This window comes from Dromaius novaehollandiae, chromosome 2 (assembly GCF_036370855.1).
Source record: "Dromaius novaehollandiae isolate bDroNov1 chromosome 2, bDroNov1.hap1, whole genome shotgun sequence".
In the NCBI taxonomy this organism is placed as follows: Eukaryota; Metazoa; Chordata; class Aves; order Casuariiformes; family Dromaiidae; genus Dromaius; species Dromaius novaehollandiae.
The window spans coordinates 140,553,384-140,565,992 of NC_088099.1; the positions used below are offsets into that span (position 1 = coordinate 140,553,384).

The 12,609-nt window shown below is 35.8% G+C and overlaps 1 protein-coding gene across 5 annotated transcripts in view; it reads left to right on the forward strand.

Annotated features, from left to right (window-relative positions):
- The window catches only part of TRAPPC8 (trafficking protein particle complex subunit 8), a 69,643-nt gene that overhangs the window by 33,131 nt on the left and 23,903 nt on the right, over window positions 1-12,609 (forward strand). For all 5 annotated transcript variants that reach the window (XM_026119582.2, XM_026119577.2, XM_026119578.2 and 2 more), the window contains 9 exons: window positions 903-1,018; window positions 2,433-2,583; window positions 3,922-4,022; window positions 4,543-4,648; window positions 6,651-6,782; window positions 8,869-9,093; window positions 11,109-11,217; window positions 11,926-12,120; window positions 12,299-12,429. In XM_026119582.2, the coding sequence (XP_025975367.2) occupies window positions 903-1,018; window positions 2,433-2,583; window positions 3,922-4,022; window positions 4,543-4,648; window positions 6,651-6,782; window positions 8,869-9,093; window positions 11,109-11,217; window positions 11,926-12,120; window positions 12,299-12,429 (1,266 nt within the window). The remainder of the gene's footprint in view (window positions 1-902; window positions 1,019-2,432; window positions 2,584-3,921; window positions 4,023-4,542; window positions 4,649-6,650; window positions 6,783-8,868; window positions 9,094-11,108; window positions 11,218-11,925; window positions 12,121-12,298; window positions 12,430-12,609) is intronic.

Consider the following 12,609-nt stretch of genomic DNA (forward strand, 5'->3'; position numbering starts at 1 on the left):
TTTGTGTTAACCTAAGTCAGTCCATCTCTCTAGCTCTTTAAGTTGATATAAAATCAAATGACCATAATTAGTACTAGACCTGGACCCAAATATCAATCACTTAAGTCTATAGTCTAACTGGACAATTCAATTAGAATATAGTTTTAAGCATGATGGCTGCTGGTACTAAATACCATATGCTGTGAAGTGCAGTCTCTCCCTGGATGAACTCTTGGGAGTTTGTACATGCTGACTGTGTTTAGACTGGAAAGGGGGAAAAAAAACCACAGGTGAACATCCTTACATGTAGGAATGTTAGTACCTGGTATTTGTAAGACTAGCATGATGGTATTGATTTTAAAAGATAATTTTAAAAGGATCTTTAAAAAGAGATGTAGTCTGCTTAGATTGTATGAACTGTAACTCCTGTGGAAGTTCCCTTACTAGTGGGAGTGCATCTCTAAAAGAATAAATTATGTAAACTTGCTTGCAGGTATGACAATGGCATCCTCAGCACTAGACGTTAGTGTTTGCAATGTGGTGATGGGGAGAGTGTTCCTTCTGCTTGAAGTTTGTCCTCCTTCAAGAAGGAAGTAGTATTGACCTAAGGTGAACCAAGGCCAGAAGTTAGATTTTTTTTTTTTTTTTTTTAACTTAATTCAAACAGATATATCAAACATTTCATCTCTTTTAGGACTGGGTTGTGAGAAGTCCACAGCAACAGTAATGAAGCTCAGCTATCTGAATAAATATAGGAACAACAACTTCTACCTTCTTATCAGTGATTCACTCCAAAGGAGTGTATTTCTGACCATTTTATTGAAAATAGTTCTTGGGCAATCCTAAAGAAGCTTGGGTTTCTAGATGGGTCTAGCTTGGTCTTGCAAAGCAGTGCTGTGATTTAGCTTGTCATCTCTTTGCAGTTAATATCCAGGAAGGGCTTGAGCCGATCATTATTTTCTGCTACTAAAAAATGGTTTAGTGGCAGTAAAGTTCCAGAGAAAAGTATAAATGAACTGAAGAATACATCTGGCTTGCTGTAAGTAGCTTCGCTCAGTAAATTTAAACCTAAATGAAAAATGTACCTTTTCAGGGGGTGGGCTGCCTGTGTTTATTACATGGTATTCTTGAAAATGAAATAAAGCAACTGCACTGTAAAAAGCTTTCATTGGTGGGGGAATCGTAAAGTACTGTGTGTAAAGCTGTGCAATAAAGGAGTAGCAAGGCTTAAGAAAAAGGCGACTAAAGAAGAAAGGTAAGAGAAACTGTTCACCATCCTCCTGCTCTAAGCACTGTGGAGCTTAAGTAAAAAAGGACACATGTTTTAAAGAGTAATAATAAAAGAAAGCTATAGTCTGCCTTAAGGGGAATGATGCATTTTTAATCAGTCTAAGTTTTTTCTTTTTTAAACCAAACACATGTATAGGTGTTCTTATGTTTAGTCATGTGACTTACTCCGGTTGATTATTCAGGCTTTTTGGAAGTTAGACTGATACCACCAACCAATAATATGATGTTTTACTGGTATCTAGCATTAATGTATAAATTAACTCTGTACTTTTCAGAACTTGTCTTGTGTTCAGTGTCCTTTTCCTATATCCTCTTAATATTCTTCGCTGAATGCTCTCCACTCTGGAATGTCAATGTGCAGGACTTGATGGCCTTTGATTAACTTATCTGTAGTTTGTGCTGGTAGTGATGAAATCCTGGACAAGAAGTGGCATTTATATCCAGATGCTGACTATGTGGTTATAAGTGTCCTTTTTATCAACAATCCACATTCTGGAGCAGCATTCAGAAACTTTAATTCCCTTTTACCTCTCTTTTTTTTGTCCTGCTATCCTTATTTTAAGAAGCATTTCAGAACATTTAATGGCCAAACTATTGTAAGCCAGTCTCAAAATAATGCGCACAAGTGGTATTCAAAGTCTTTTCTGTGTTGGTAATTGCACTGTTTTCAGGTTTTTGTTTTGGTCGGTGAGGTTCTTTTGCAGAGGACAGGAACTTGCTGAGTTATTTGGCATAAGGTATAGCTAGGTAAAGAGTAGGGAAACTTATTTTTCTTCTCATGCAGCACTGTTTAGGTCTAATTTAAGTTAGTTTAGCTGTAAGTTAGTTTTACTTGGTTCTTCTGATAGCTGCTTGCTTGTTTTAGTATTTCTTGATAAGAGGGAAGCTTTCTTTGAATGTCGGTGAATCATGTTAATTAGAAAGTGGGGGGAAACCAAGTTTTGTGGCAGAAAGGAAGCAGCCTTCTGTTTTCTTAGTAACCGTTCTTGGAGTAAAATTGAAGCAATGCAGTTCTTATTCCTGCCTTCTGAACAGAAATTAAGGTGAGAGGGGAAGACTTCATACAGTGTGGTTTTTTTTCTTTTTGTTTTTTTTAAAGAAAGATTCATAACCTTGTGCCTTGCTCTGGTTATGGCTTTAAATGTGAATGTTTGTATTTCTAGGTATCCACCAGAAGCACCAGAGCTTCAGATCCGGAAAATGGCAGACTTGTGTTTTTTGGTGCAACACTATGAACTTGCATATAGCTGTTATCATACAGCGAAGAAAGACTTTTTAAATGATCAGGCAATGCTTTATGCAGCTGGCGCACTGGTTGGTACTTCACATAACAAATATTCTTTGAACTTTTCATAATAATCTCCCTATCTGAAAGTAAGGAAATGCAACCCTTTCCCTCAACCTCCAAATTTGTAAGGGTCTTACCAAATTTAATGCATATGTTAAGCAAATTTGAGTGTTCTCAAAGCTGTTTTATGAAAGAAATAAACTGAATAAAAACTGAAGAGTTTATTCTTAGTGTGAAACACTGAAAGTATTCCTGTAACTCAACCTCCAGCAAAATGTATTAAGTTATCAGACTACAAGTTTAAAGATCCATGGAAAATATGGTGTATCTTTTAGACTTTGGCAAAATACTTGTCTTGAGTTCTTGGTAAATATACTACTAAAAATATGGTATCGTACCATTTTTATTAATCCTTTTGAGGGATATTCTTTGAGTATGTGTCTATTGTCAAGTTCATCACCAGTAACATTCTCATTCATTAATTGATTTCCCTGAAGAGTGGAGACCTAAATGTAGGTGATTAAAATAATCTTCAATAAGATAAATGGGAACATTGGGGAAAAGTAAAAACCTAGTTTAACAATTTTTAGAGGCTATATTTTGTAATCTTTAGTCTGGTTAATTCAGTCAAGCTTGAAACCTTGCTTTTAGATCTAGGAAAACATTCTCGTACATAGTCCAATCTTGAATAAAAATCTTAATGTATTTTTGCTGTACAGACAGTTGTACTGTATTTGGCTAGTCTCAGAAGTTCTCTTAATTTCTTAAACTTAATGGTTTGTAGAGGTCTTAAGAATTTATGCAACCTACCGTTCTTAAGCTTTAGATACAGAGTAGGATAGCCAAGTTTTTCTGTAGTAAGTAAACATGTCCTCTGAAATCTTAGTTCTTTCCTTGCAGAGTAGAACAGCCAAATTTCTTTAGAAGGTGGTTAAATGAAATTACAGTCTTCAAAACCTGGAAAACAGCCTTCATCTTAAAATAGATGGTATTTCTACTGTATCAAAAAGATCATTCCTGCAATAGAAAACTACTTCTTGGACTTTTGCAGGAGCATTATTTCAGTACCACTTTACAATGTTAGGGGTACCATCAGCTGAAAACAGGTGCTTGTATCAGTGCGTCTAACTTTCTTGCTGTGCTCTCATTAAATACAAGTGGAGCCATAAATAGGCTGTTCTATTAAACCTTTTGTCAGTTATAAAATGTTGGATGCCCTGTATATGCCAGTAACTGATTAGGTAAATAATTTTTTTTAGCAGCTGCTGAAATCTGTTTGGCTCCTTGAGGTTTAGATTTTGTTGGAAAAAGTTGTACTGATGGTGTATGTGTTTCCCTCTCCCCCCTCTCTCCCCCGCTTGCAGGAAATGGCAGCAGTATCAGCTTTTCTTCAGCCTGGAGCTACTAGACCATACCCTGCTCACTACATGGAAACAGCAATTCAGACTTACAGAGATATCTGCAAGTATGTTGTTTGTTTTCATACTGGTTCTATGAATGATGTAATGCCTAGTGGCTTAACTTTTCTTTCTGATAATGTCAGATATTTACAAGACCACAGAATGATGTTATAACTCCAGAAGAGTAAGATATGTTAATTTATCTGGGATAACATGGAAGAGGAGGCACTCTGTTCTTGACAAAGTAATTATTAAACTAGTTGCTGGTTGTTGGATTTCTGGCTTATCAGATCATTTAGTTGGTATGCTGAAGGCTTTCATAAATAAGATATCATTTCCTCAAAAATGATCTCATTAGCTTTGACTTTTAAAAAAGCTGCCATTAAACTATAATGAGAAATATAATGGTGAAAGTGACAGTCTGCACATGGTTATTTTGTGGGGGAAGAACTTTTATTCTTTAAAGAATATAAACAATAGAGCACTAATCTGATGCAATACAGAAAGAACTTGTCAGATTTGAGGTTAAGCTTTCCATGGTTTCTTTTGATAAATATTTATTAATATATTATGGTTTTGTTCTAGGAACATGGTTCTGGCTGAACGTTGTGTGCTGCTTAGTGCTGAAATCTTAAAAAGTCAAAGCAAATATTCAGAAGCAGCTGCTCTTCTCATTCGTTTAACCAGTGAGGTAAAACACTTAATAGCTTTTTCCACACTTGCCCTCCCCCCATTTGTTTACATACCCAAGCACTTCTAGGTTACAGTCTAGTTCTGTTCTTAAATTGAAACATCCAAAGATAGCAAATGACCAAGTATGAGGTTTGAAATGAAGTAAACTTTGTTTATATAGCAAGTGAAGCAGCTAGTACTTTGCGTGTTCTTTCTTTCAAGTCAAGTGACTTGTTTGACTTCTTTAAAGACCTGCTAAATGTGTATTTATCTTTTTTGACTTCATATTTAATTTCCTTTAACATCTACTTAGCACCTGAGTGGCGTACTCTGTCAGCTAAAATTATGGCTAAAAATATTAGCTTGGCTTTCACAGCCGTGCTGGATACCATTCCACCCAATCGGTTCTTTATAGCTTAAGCAATGAAGGCACCACTGTAGCTCAGCTACTGTGAATCGTTAGAATCTTAGCCATGTAAGTGTTTAGTCCAGCTTTCACTCTTATTATAGTAATTGGTGTAAATTGAGCATGGAATTGTGTGCTAACAGCCCAGAAAGGGTCTTGCTTGGGGAGGGGGGGGAGTATCTGTGATTGTGTGCATCTTTTGTGTAGCTGATAAAACAACCCAGATTTGGAGGAAAGTCTTAAGTGGTAGTTAGTTCTGGCTTTGCGACCAGCTGCACCAAATGTGATGCTTCTGATACTTTTCCTGGGACAAATAAAACAGAATAAATTGCTTATTTCTACAGGTTGCTCTCCGAAGCATCTCTGTAGCTTCACTTTTGCCCTTTCAACTTAAACTTGTTTCAGAAAATTGTGTATATGAACAGAATAACTTATTTCAGCATAAATTGTTTAAACAGAATTTAAACACTGTTGGTTGTGCACAGTCATTTTACTAAAATAAATGTACTTGTAGTGTCTTTTGGCAGTAGCAAGGAAGATTATCGTAGGATACCGTATAGGTCTTCCAGGTATACTCATAATCCAGACACTTGCATGTTGCTGATAACACAGAGATCAGTTTTAGTAAAACCAGGTAGATTCAGTTCTTATCAGTTAAAATAAACTCGGAGAAAAGAGATTATATTATTAAGAAGAAATCTTAAATTATTAAGAAATTATCCTTGTTCTTGTGTGTTAAGTTCAGTAAGCTCCATTGTTATTTTTACCCTTAACCTATTAAAGCTGTTGTTCTTTGTTTCTAGCTTTAAAATTGGCAGGGAGATGGAGGGGAAAAGGTGTTAGAGCTCTTGAAAGTTAATAGTAAGTGTTAGAAATGGTACCTGGAGTAACTGAAGAGGCAGAAAGTATTTTCATTCATTTATTCTATTTCATTCACCTACTTCAGTATCTCTGCAGCTTGCAGAAAAAATACCAATAAATTTGGTATTGAACAGTTATCACTGTATATATAATGAGGTAAATAATATATTCAAGTGTGTGTACATAGAACAAGAAAATAATGTTTGTATATAAAAGCATTTCCAACTTTTCTTTACAGATTTTTTTCTTTTTAGCATAAAAATAAGGCCACTGTTACTGAGTTATATTTTGATCTGAGAAGCAGAAACAATGCAAAAAGATCAAATTTTTTGAAATATAAATTTTGTCTTGTTTCCAAAGTAGGTCCAAACTTATCCAGGGATTATCTGTGTGAATTGTCTCAATATAGACTTTACAACTGCATATTCTTATAACGGAGTCTACAAACTGTTTACACATGTGCATTTTCTTTAAAAGAAATTGAAATGTTACCGAATGTACTGTTTGGTTTTAGGAACTGAAATACTTTAGGACAGGTTTTAGGAACTGAAATTCTTTAGGACAGGAAAACCTGGTTGTATTATGAAGAGCTGGATAAGTAGGTGCAAATAATAGGTTTCTCTTACAGAACGGTAATGTTCAAGTGTCATCTATCTTGTAGGGGCCAGTAGTGAATAGAGGAGTATGTTTATTTGGTGAACCTTTACTTCTGTATTCAGCTTTGAGACTAATTATCTTTTTTGCTTTTAAATAGGATTCTGATCTTCGCAGTGCACTTCTGTTGGAGCAGGCAGCTCATTGCTTTATAAACATGAAGAGCCCCATGGTTAGAAAGTTTGCCTTTCATATGATACTGGCTGGTCATAGGTTTAGTAAAGCAGGACAGGTAAATATATCTTTCCAAATGGGAAATATGAGTATTTTATATTTAATCTGAATAGCATGCTAAATGTGAACATATCCTTCTGGAAGGAGATATTCTGCTTTGAACATCTTTGTATTAGAAGTACTGAGCTCTGATCTTCTGGAATGTGAAAATGACTTCTGCATTAATCAATATGGTCTCTTACATCTATATGAAGTAATGCTGAGATTTCAGCAATAAATTTTCACTTCTAGGTGTCAGCTTTTTTTAAATAGTGAAATACCATGTTTTTCATTTAGATAAAGATGTGTTATTACAGATGTATTGAGAATAAGAGTGAATTGCAGGAACTAGGGATTTGTTAAATTGTAACTTATTAAAGTAGTAGCAAAACTTAGCCTGTTTTTTCTGGTGCTTTAACCACATGCTTTTCAGTGTAAAGGTACAGGTGTGTGAACAGTTACTACAAGGCAAACTGTAGCATCTCTTTATGGCTGCTTAGACTCAATTAGCAATTGAACTGATATCATATTGTTTTTTTCACTCACATTCCTGTGCAGACAGCTCTAACTATGAGATAAATAGACTGAAAGTCTTTTGTACATAACTTGTGTTCTTTATTTCTGTCTCAGATGTGTAACAGACTTGCTAAATATAGATTGTGCCTGATCCCTGCTTGAGGTTAGCTGCAGGAGTTCAGTTACAGGGCTGTTCCTGAATACAGTCAATTTCAGTTTACCTATATGCTGCAAACTTGTAGCAAAGATCAATTTGTATTGCAAATCAACAATACAAGAGACCCCAGGCATCAAAATCCTATTTGAAACAAAATCCTTGCCTTCCCTCCGCCTCCCTCTTATTAAATCTAGTTTTAATCATTGTGATAAAGACCAAAGAAAGTATTGTTTTACTCCCAGCTTCTGTTTTTAAAATTAGATGTGAATACTACTAGGACTATTTTCCTCTTAACTTGGTTGTCTTGTTGCAGTAGGTTTCCTATCAGTTTTTCTGACAATATGTTACTGATAGTGAGCTGTTGATCAGTGTGTGCTTTTAATCCAGTTTCTCTGCCTAGAAAAGTATATACTTTGTAGAGCTTCATGGCTCTGTCTTCATGTAACATCCCTCTCACATTGTTTATATTTAACTTTTGTAGAGATTCTGGCTTCCAAGAAATGATTCTTTGTTTTGAAGTATTTGTAGATTATTTTTCCCATCTGCAGAAGCATTAAAATAAATGCTACTGGGAAAAAGTCAGCCAGGCTGCTCAGCTGTAATACTGCAATATTGTATTTTAAAGAGTGTCAGTAATATCTGCTGATGTTAAAGAATTATTGCTTGTATTCCATCATCACCATAGCTGTCTGAACATTTCTTGGTTTTGCGCCCATCACTGCTGTAAATAAGGGAATGCTGTCCCCTTTTTTAAGAAGCCAAGACTTCCCTGTACAGTGAATGCCTATGCAGATGTTCAGTACCTAGATTTGGCATTGAATGCCTAGGTCCTGATGTATGTACAGGAAAGGAAACTGAGGAGCTGATTGGGAGCAGGGCATCTATCTCCCAATGGCTGATGTGATTGGTAATTGTCTCCTATGTACTATGGGGCCATGTGTGTTGGTTTGCTTGGCGTGGATCTTGTCCTACACGTTTCTTACCAAAGAACATGGAATGGAGCTGTCGCACTGAAAGTTCTGTTACTGAAGTGAGGTGAAACGTGTCCTGAGGCTTGGCAGTGGAGTTGTGCAGACTCTAGCACTTGGTTCTAAAGCAACACGGAACGCTTAATTTTAACAGTAGACTTCTCATCCATTTCTTCGGTTAACATGCTGCCTGTTGCACTAGTTTTTGAAAACCAGAACTTAATCTGGAAACTATGCACTGTACTACAGGAGCAAACGATTGTTCTGCCCTTAGATTAATGTGGACTAAATATTATGAGGTACAATTCTGCAAGTATTACACTTAGCATGGTGACATGGGAGAGGGGAAAGGTTTTTTTTTTAAAAAAATACAGTAACTTCTTTACTGTTTAGTTTTCCTAGTACTAAAACTGCATTGAGTGGTTAATGAGATTATTTGAGAACTAATCTTGTTGTTTTTGCAGAAAAAACATGCCTTACGTTGCTACTGTCAAGCCATGCAGGTTTACAAAGGGAAAGGTTGGTCCCTTGCAGAAGATCATATTAACTTCACTATTGGTCGCCAGTCCTTTACACTTCGTCAACTTGACAATGCTGTGTCAGCCTTCAGGCATATTTTGATCAATGACAGTAAACAGCCTCCAGCTCAGCAAGGAGCTTTTTTAAGAGAATATCTGTATGTTTATAAGGTAAATGTTTTTTTCTTCCCTCCTGCCCCCCTTTTTTATTCCTTGAGTAGTCTGATTCTATTGTCAGTAACACTTGTGTTAAGTCATTAAATGTATTTCAGTCATGTCTGCTTTGTTCTAGGGTCAGTTTTTTATTTATCTAGTTGACCTACTCATTTTTAACCTTAGGTTTCAAACACAAATTTGTTGTGTCTGTGTGTATTAGGACTAGTTGATTTCCACTGACAGCTAGTTTGATACAATCTAGCATGTAGGGCACTAGTGTCATTCTTTGAATATGCTTTTATTGCAATAAAATGAATTCTTAATTTTGAGGTCAGTGGCTGAATTGCAGCCTGTGATAGATCTGTCTCATTAAGAGTAAAAGGATTGGCTTTGTTATCTTCATTTGATAATGATCTTTGAGGTTTTTGGTAACAGATGTTTAATAAACTCTAGATGTATGCATTACTCTCATGTGCCACTGACAAAACTCTGGATCTTGTGTCCTGCTAGATTTTTGAGTGTCTACATTTACTTATACCTCCTACATTTAATATTAACTTGCTAGCAGCAGCATTCTCTGAGTGATAAACTAGATTTCACTTAAAAATAGCTTAACTTGATTAAGGTTGGTACCAAGAATTTGGGAGAAGGACCACTTGTAAAGTTAGTAAGTGTTCAGTTGCCTAAGTGAGTATGCTTTCAGCATAAATTTAATTCTTGGAATTATTTTGTTAGGTTTTAAATCTGGACTTATTTTTAAGCTAACAAGCTTACATGCAATAATTTTTCACTGCTTCTTGTCTGTCAAAAAAGACACTCTTAGAATTAAATTGCTTTCTGTCTGAGCATGAGGAAAAACTTCTTTATTGTGAGTGTGACTGAGCACTGGAGCAGGTTGCCCGGAGAGGCTGTGGAGTCTCCTTCCTTGGAGATATTCAAAAGCTGTCTGGACACAGTCCTGGGCAATGTGCTCTAGGTGACCCTGTTTGAGCAGGGGGGTTGGACTAGATGATCTTCAGAGGTCCCTTCCAACCTCAACCATTCTGTGATTCTGCTTTTTTTTTTTTTTGTGCATTGGTATGAGTTGGGCTTTTTTGATACCTTGAAGTGTTTTGTAACAGTTAGGTTCAGCTATTTTCCTCTTAATAGCTGTGTCAGAAGCAGCAGACTATAAAACTGTGGTAACTACAGGTAATGACAGACACCTCTCTAAGGTGGAGCTTTATTATAGGTATGGTTACTCATCCCAACATGTACTTTATGATCGCCTTTTTCTAATTCAGTGGCAAGAAGCTCACGTGAATATGGCTGCAGAAAATCAAGTTGAATCCAACTAGCCTTTTCTGGTATTTAACCCCCCCCCCCCCAAAAAAAAAAAAAAAAAAAAAAAAAAAAAAAAAAAAAAAAAAAAAAAAAAAAAAAAAAAACCCCAAAAACCCTCTGTAACATGGATGTGGAGTAATTAATTCATATGGATTTTTATAGATAAAGTATATCATTCAGTTAATATGCAAGTTCATTCTTGATTTTGAATCATATACAGTACAGATATCTCCCCACAACTTGCAGCCTTGCAGTTAGTTAATGACTTAAATTCATGAACAGAATTTCTACAGTAATTGCCAAGTTATGGTAGACCTTACTTGGGACTGGTTTACAGGTCAGCTGTGCTGGGAGTAGGTATAATGGTAGTGGTATAGTGAATGTAGTTTATCAAATCCTGACCTTAGAGACAAGCTTTGCATCATAATAAAGCTAGCGAAACTGTGCAGGAGTGGTGGCTTAAAATCTTCATTGCCCTTTTTTCATAAAGATTTCTTGAACTTTAAACTCTTACTGAAAGAAAATAATATACTTCAGACTGTCAAGACAGAAGCAGCTCTCAGATCTTGAGCAGTTAATGATTCATGCTGTCTTACAAATGCTGCCCTTTCAAATATTGAGGGCTATATAACTTGCTGCTTGTGATATTATGCTGTATATTACCAATTTTCAGATCATAACACTTTCGTCTTTCTCATTCACTCCAGAATGTTACCCAGCTAACACCAGATGGTCCATTACCACAACTTCCTTTACCATATATTAACAGTTCAGCGACCCGAGTTTTCTTTGGGCATGATAGAAGACCAGCAGAAGGTTAGAGAACTTTACATAAACAGATTTAAATCCATTATTTGTGGAACAAAAACATGCAAGCCTTAGTCTCTTTTCAAAGTTTATCATTACATAAAAATAATGCGACAAGATAGCTTCTTAAATCAGACTTCAAAAGAGAAAAGATTAAGTTTAGTATCTTCTTGTTAGCTGTTTTCAGACTTCATGAAGTCTACATACACAGATGCACTGACTTCCTGGGTTTTTTTCCTTGTAGCTTGAGAGTTTCAATGCAAGTCAATAATAAACTTCATGAAGTGACTTATTAATGTGTGAAGTTCTTGATACAAGCACTAGTGATGAAATTAGCTTTACATCTAATTTCTTCTTGGATGATATGTTTGAAACTTAGATTTGTGAATGTAGAGTGTGCTGAGTAGAAATTCATATGCATACTGGGGCTGTACTCTGTCATAAACTAAAAATAAACTGTAATTTGAGTATACCATGTTGCATGCTAAAATCACGGAATTCCACAGTTTGCAAGCAGAAGTATATTCAAATCATCTTCAGGATTGTCTTCCATGTGTCTATTTCAAAATGTCTAGCAGTTCTCTGTTAAATTAATTGTAACATTAAAGGCAGTGACTGAGCACTTGCCATGTTTCAAGAATATTTAAGCACTCACTTTGTTATAACTGTTGCATGTCACTGCTGTCATCTTGTAACGTTGCCTTAAATTTGTACTAGGTGAAAAGCAGGCAGCTACGCATGTAAGTCTGGATCAGGAATATGACTCAGAATCCTCCCAACAATGGAAGGAACTTGAGGAGCAGGTTGTCTCTGTGATTAACAAAGGAATGATGCCTTCAAACTTTCAACCAACGCAGTTCTGTTTAAATAGCTATTCAGATAACTCCAGATTTCCACTTGCTGTAATAGAAGGTAAAGTTGAGACTTGCCTATTTCAGAACTTTGTAAAAGGTTTCCTGTACTATCGTAGGATTAAACTTGCACTTTGTGCAGTTGGCCTCTTGAGTTAAAAGTGAAGCTTCAGATTTTGGTGGAGGTAGCCAGTTGTGTGTTTTTTTTTTTTTTTTTTTTTTTGCACTTTTTTTAATAGAACCAATAACTGTAGAAGTGTCCTTCCGAAATCCACTGAAAGTTCCACTTCTTTTGACTGACCTTTCATTGCTGTGGAAGTTTCAACCTAAAGACTTCAATGCAAAGCATGATGGAGAAACAAAAGAGCTGGTAAGGAAAGCTTTACCTTTTTCAGCCTAAACCAAACAACTACAGTTGTGGAGTACATCTCAACATCTCAAAATATTAGAGCAAGAAAATGTCTGGTTTAAGTGTAAATTAAAAAAAAAAAAAAAGCTACTGAATATCTTCATGAATCATTTAGATTTCTCCAGATCCATAGGGCACAAA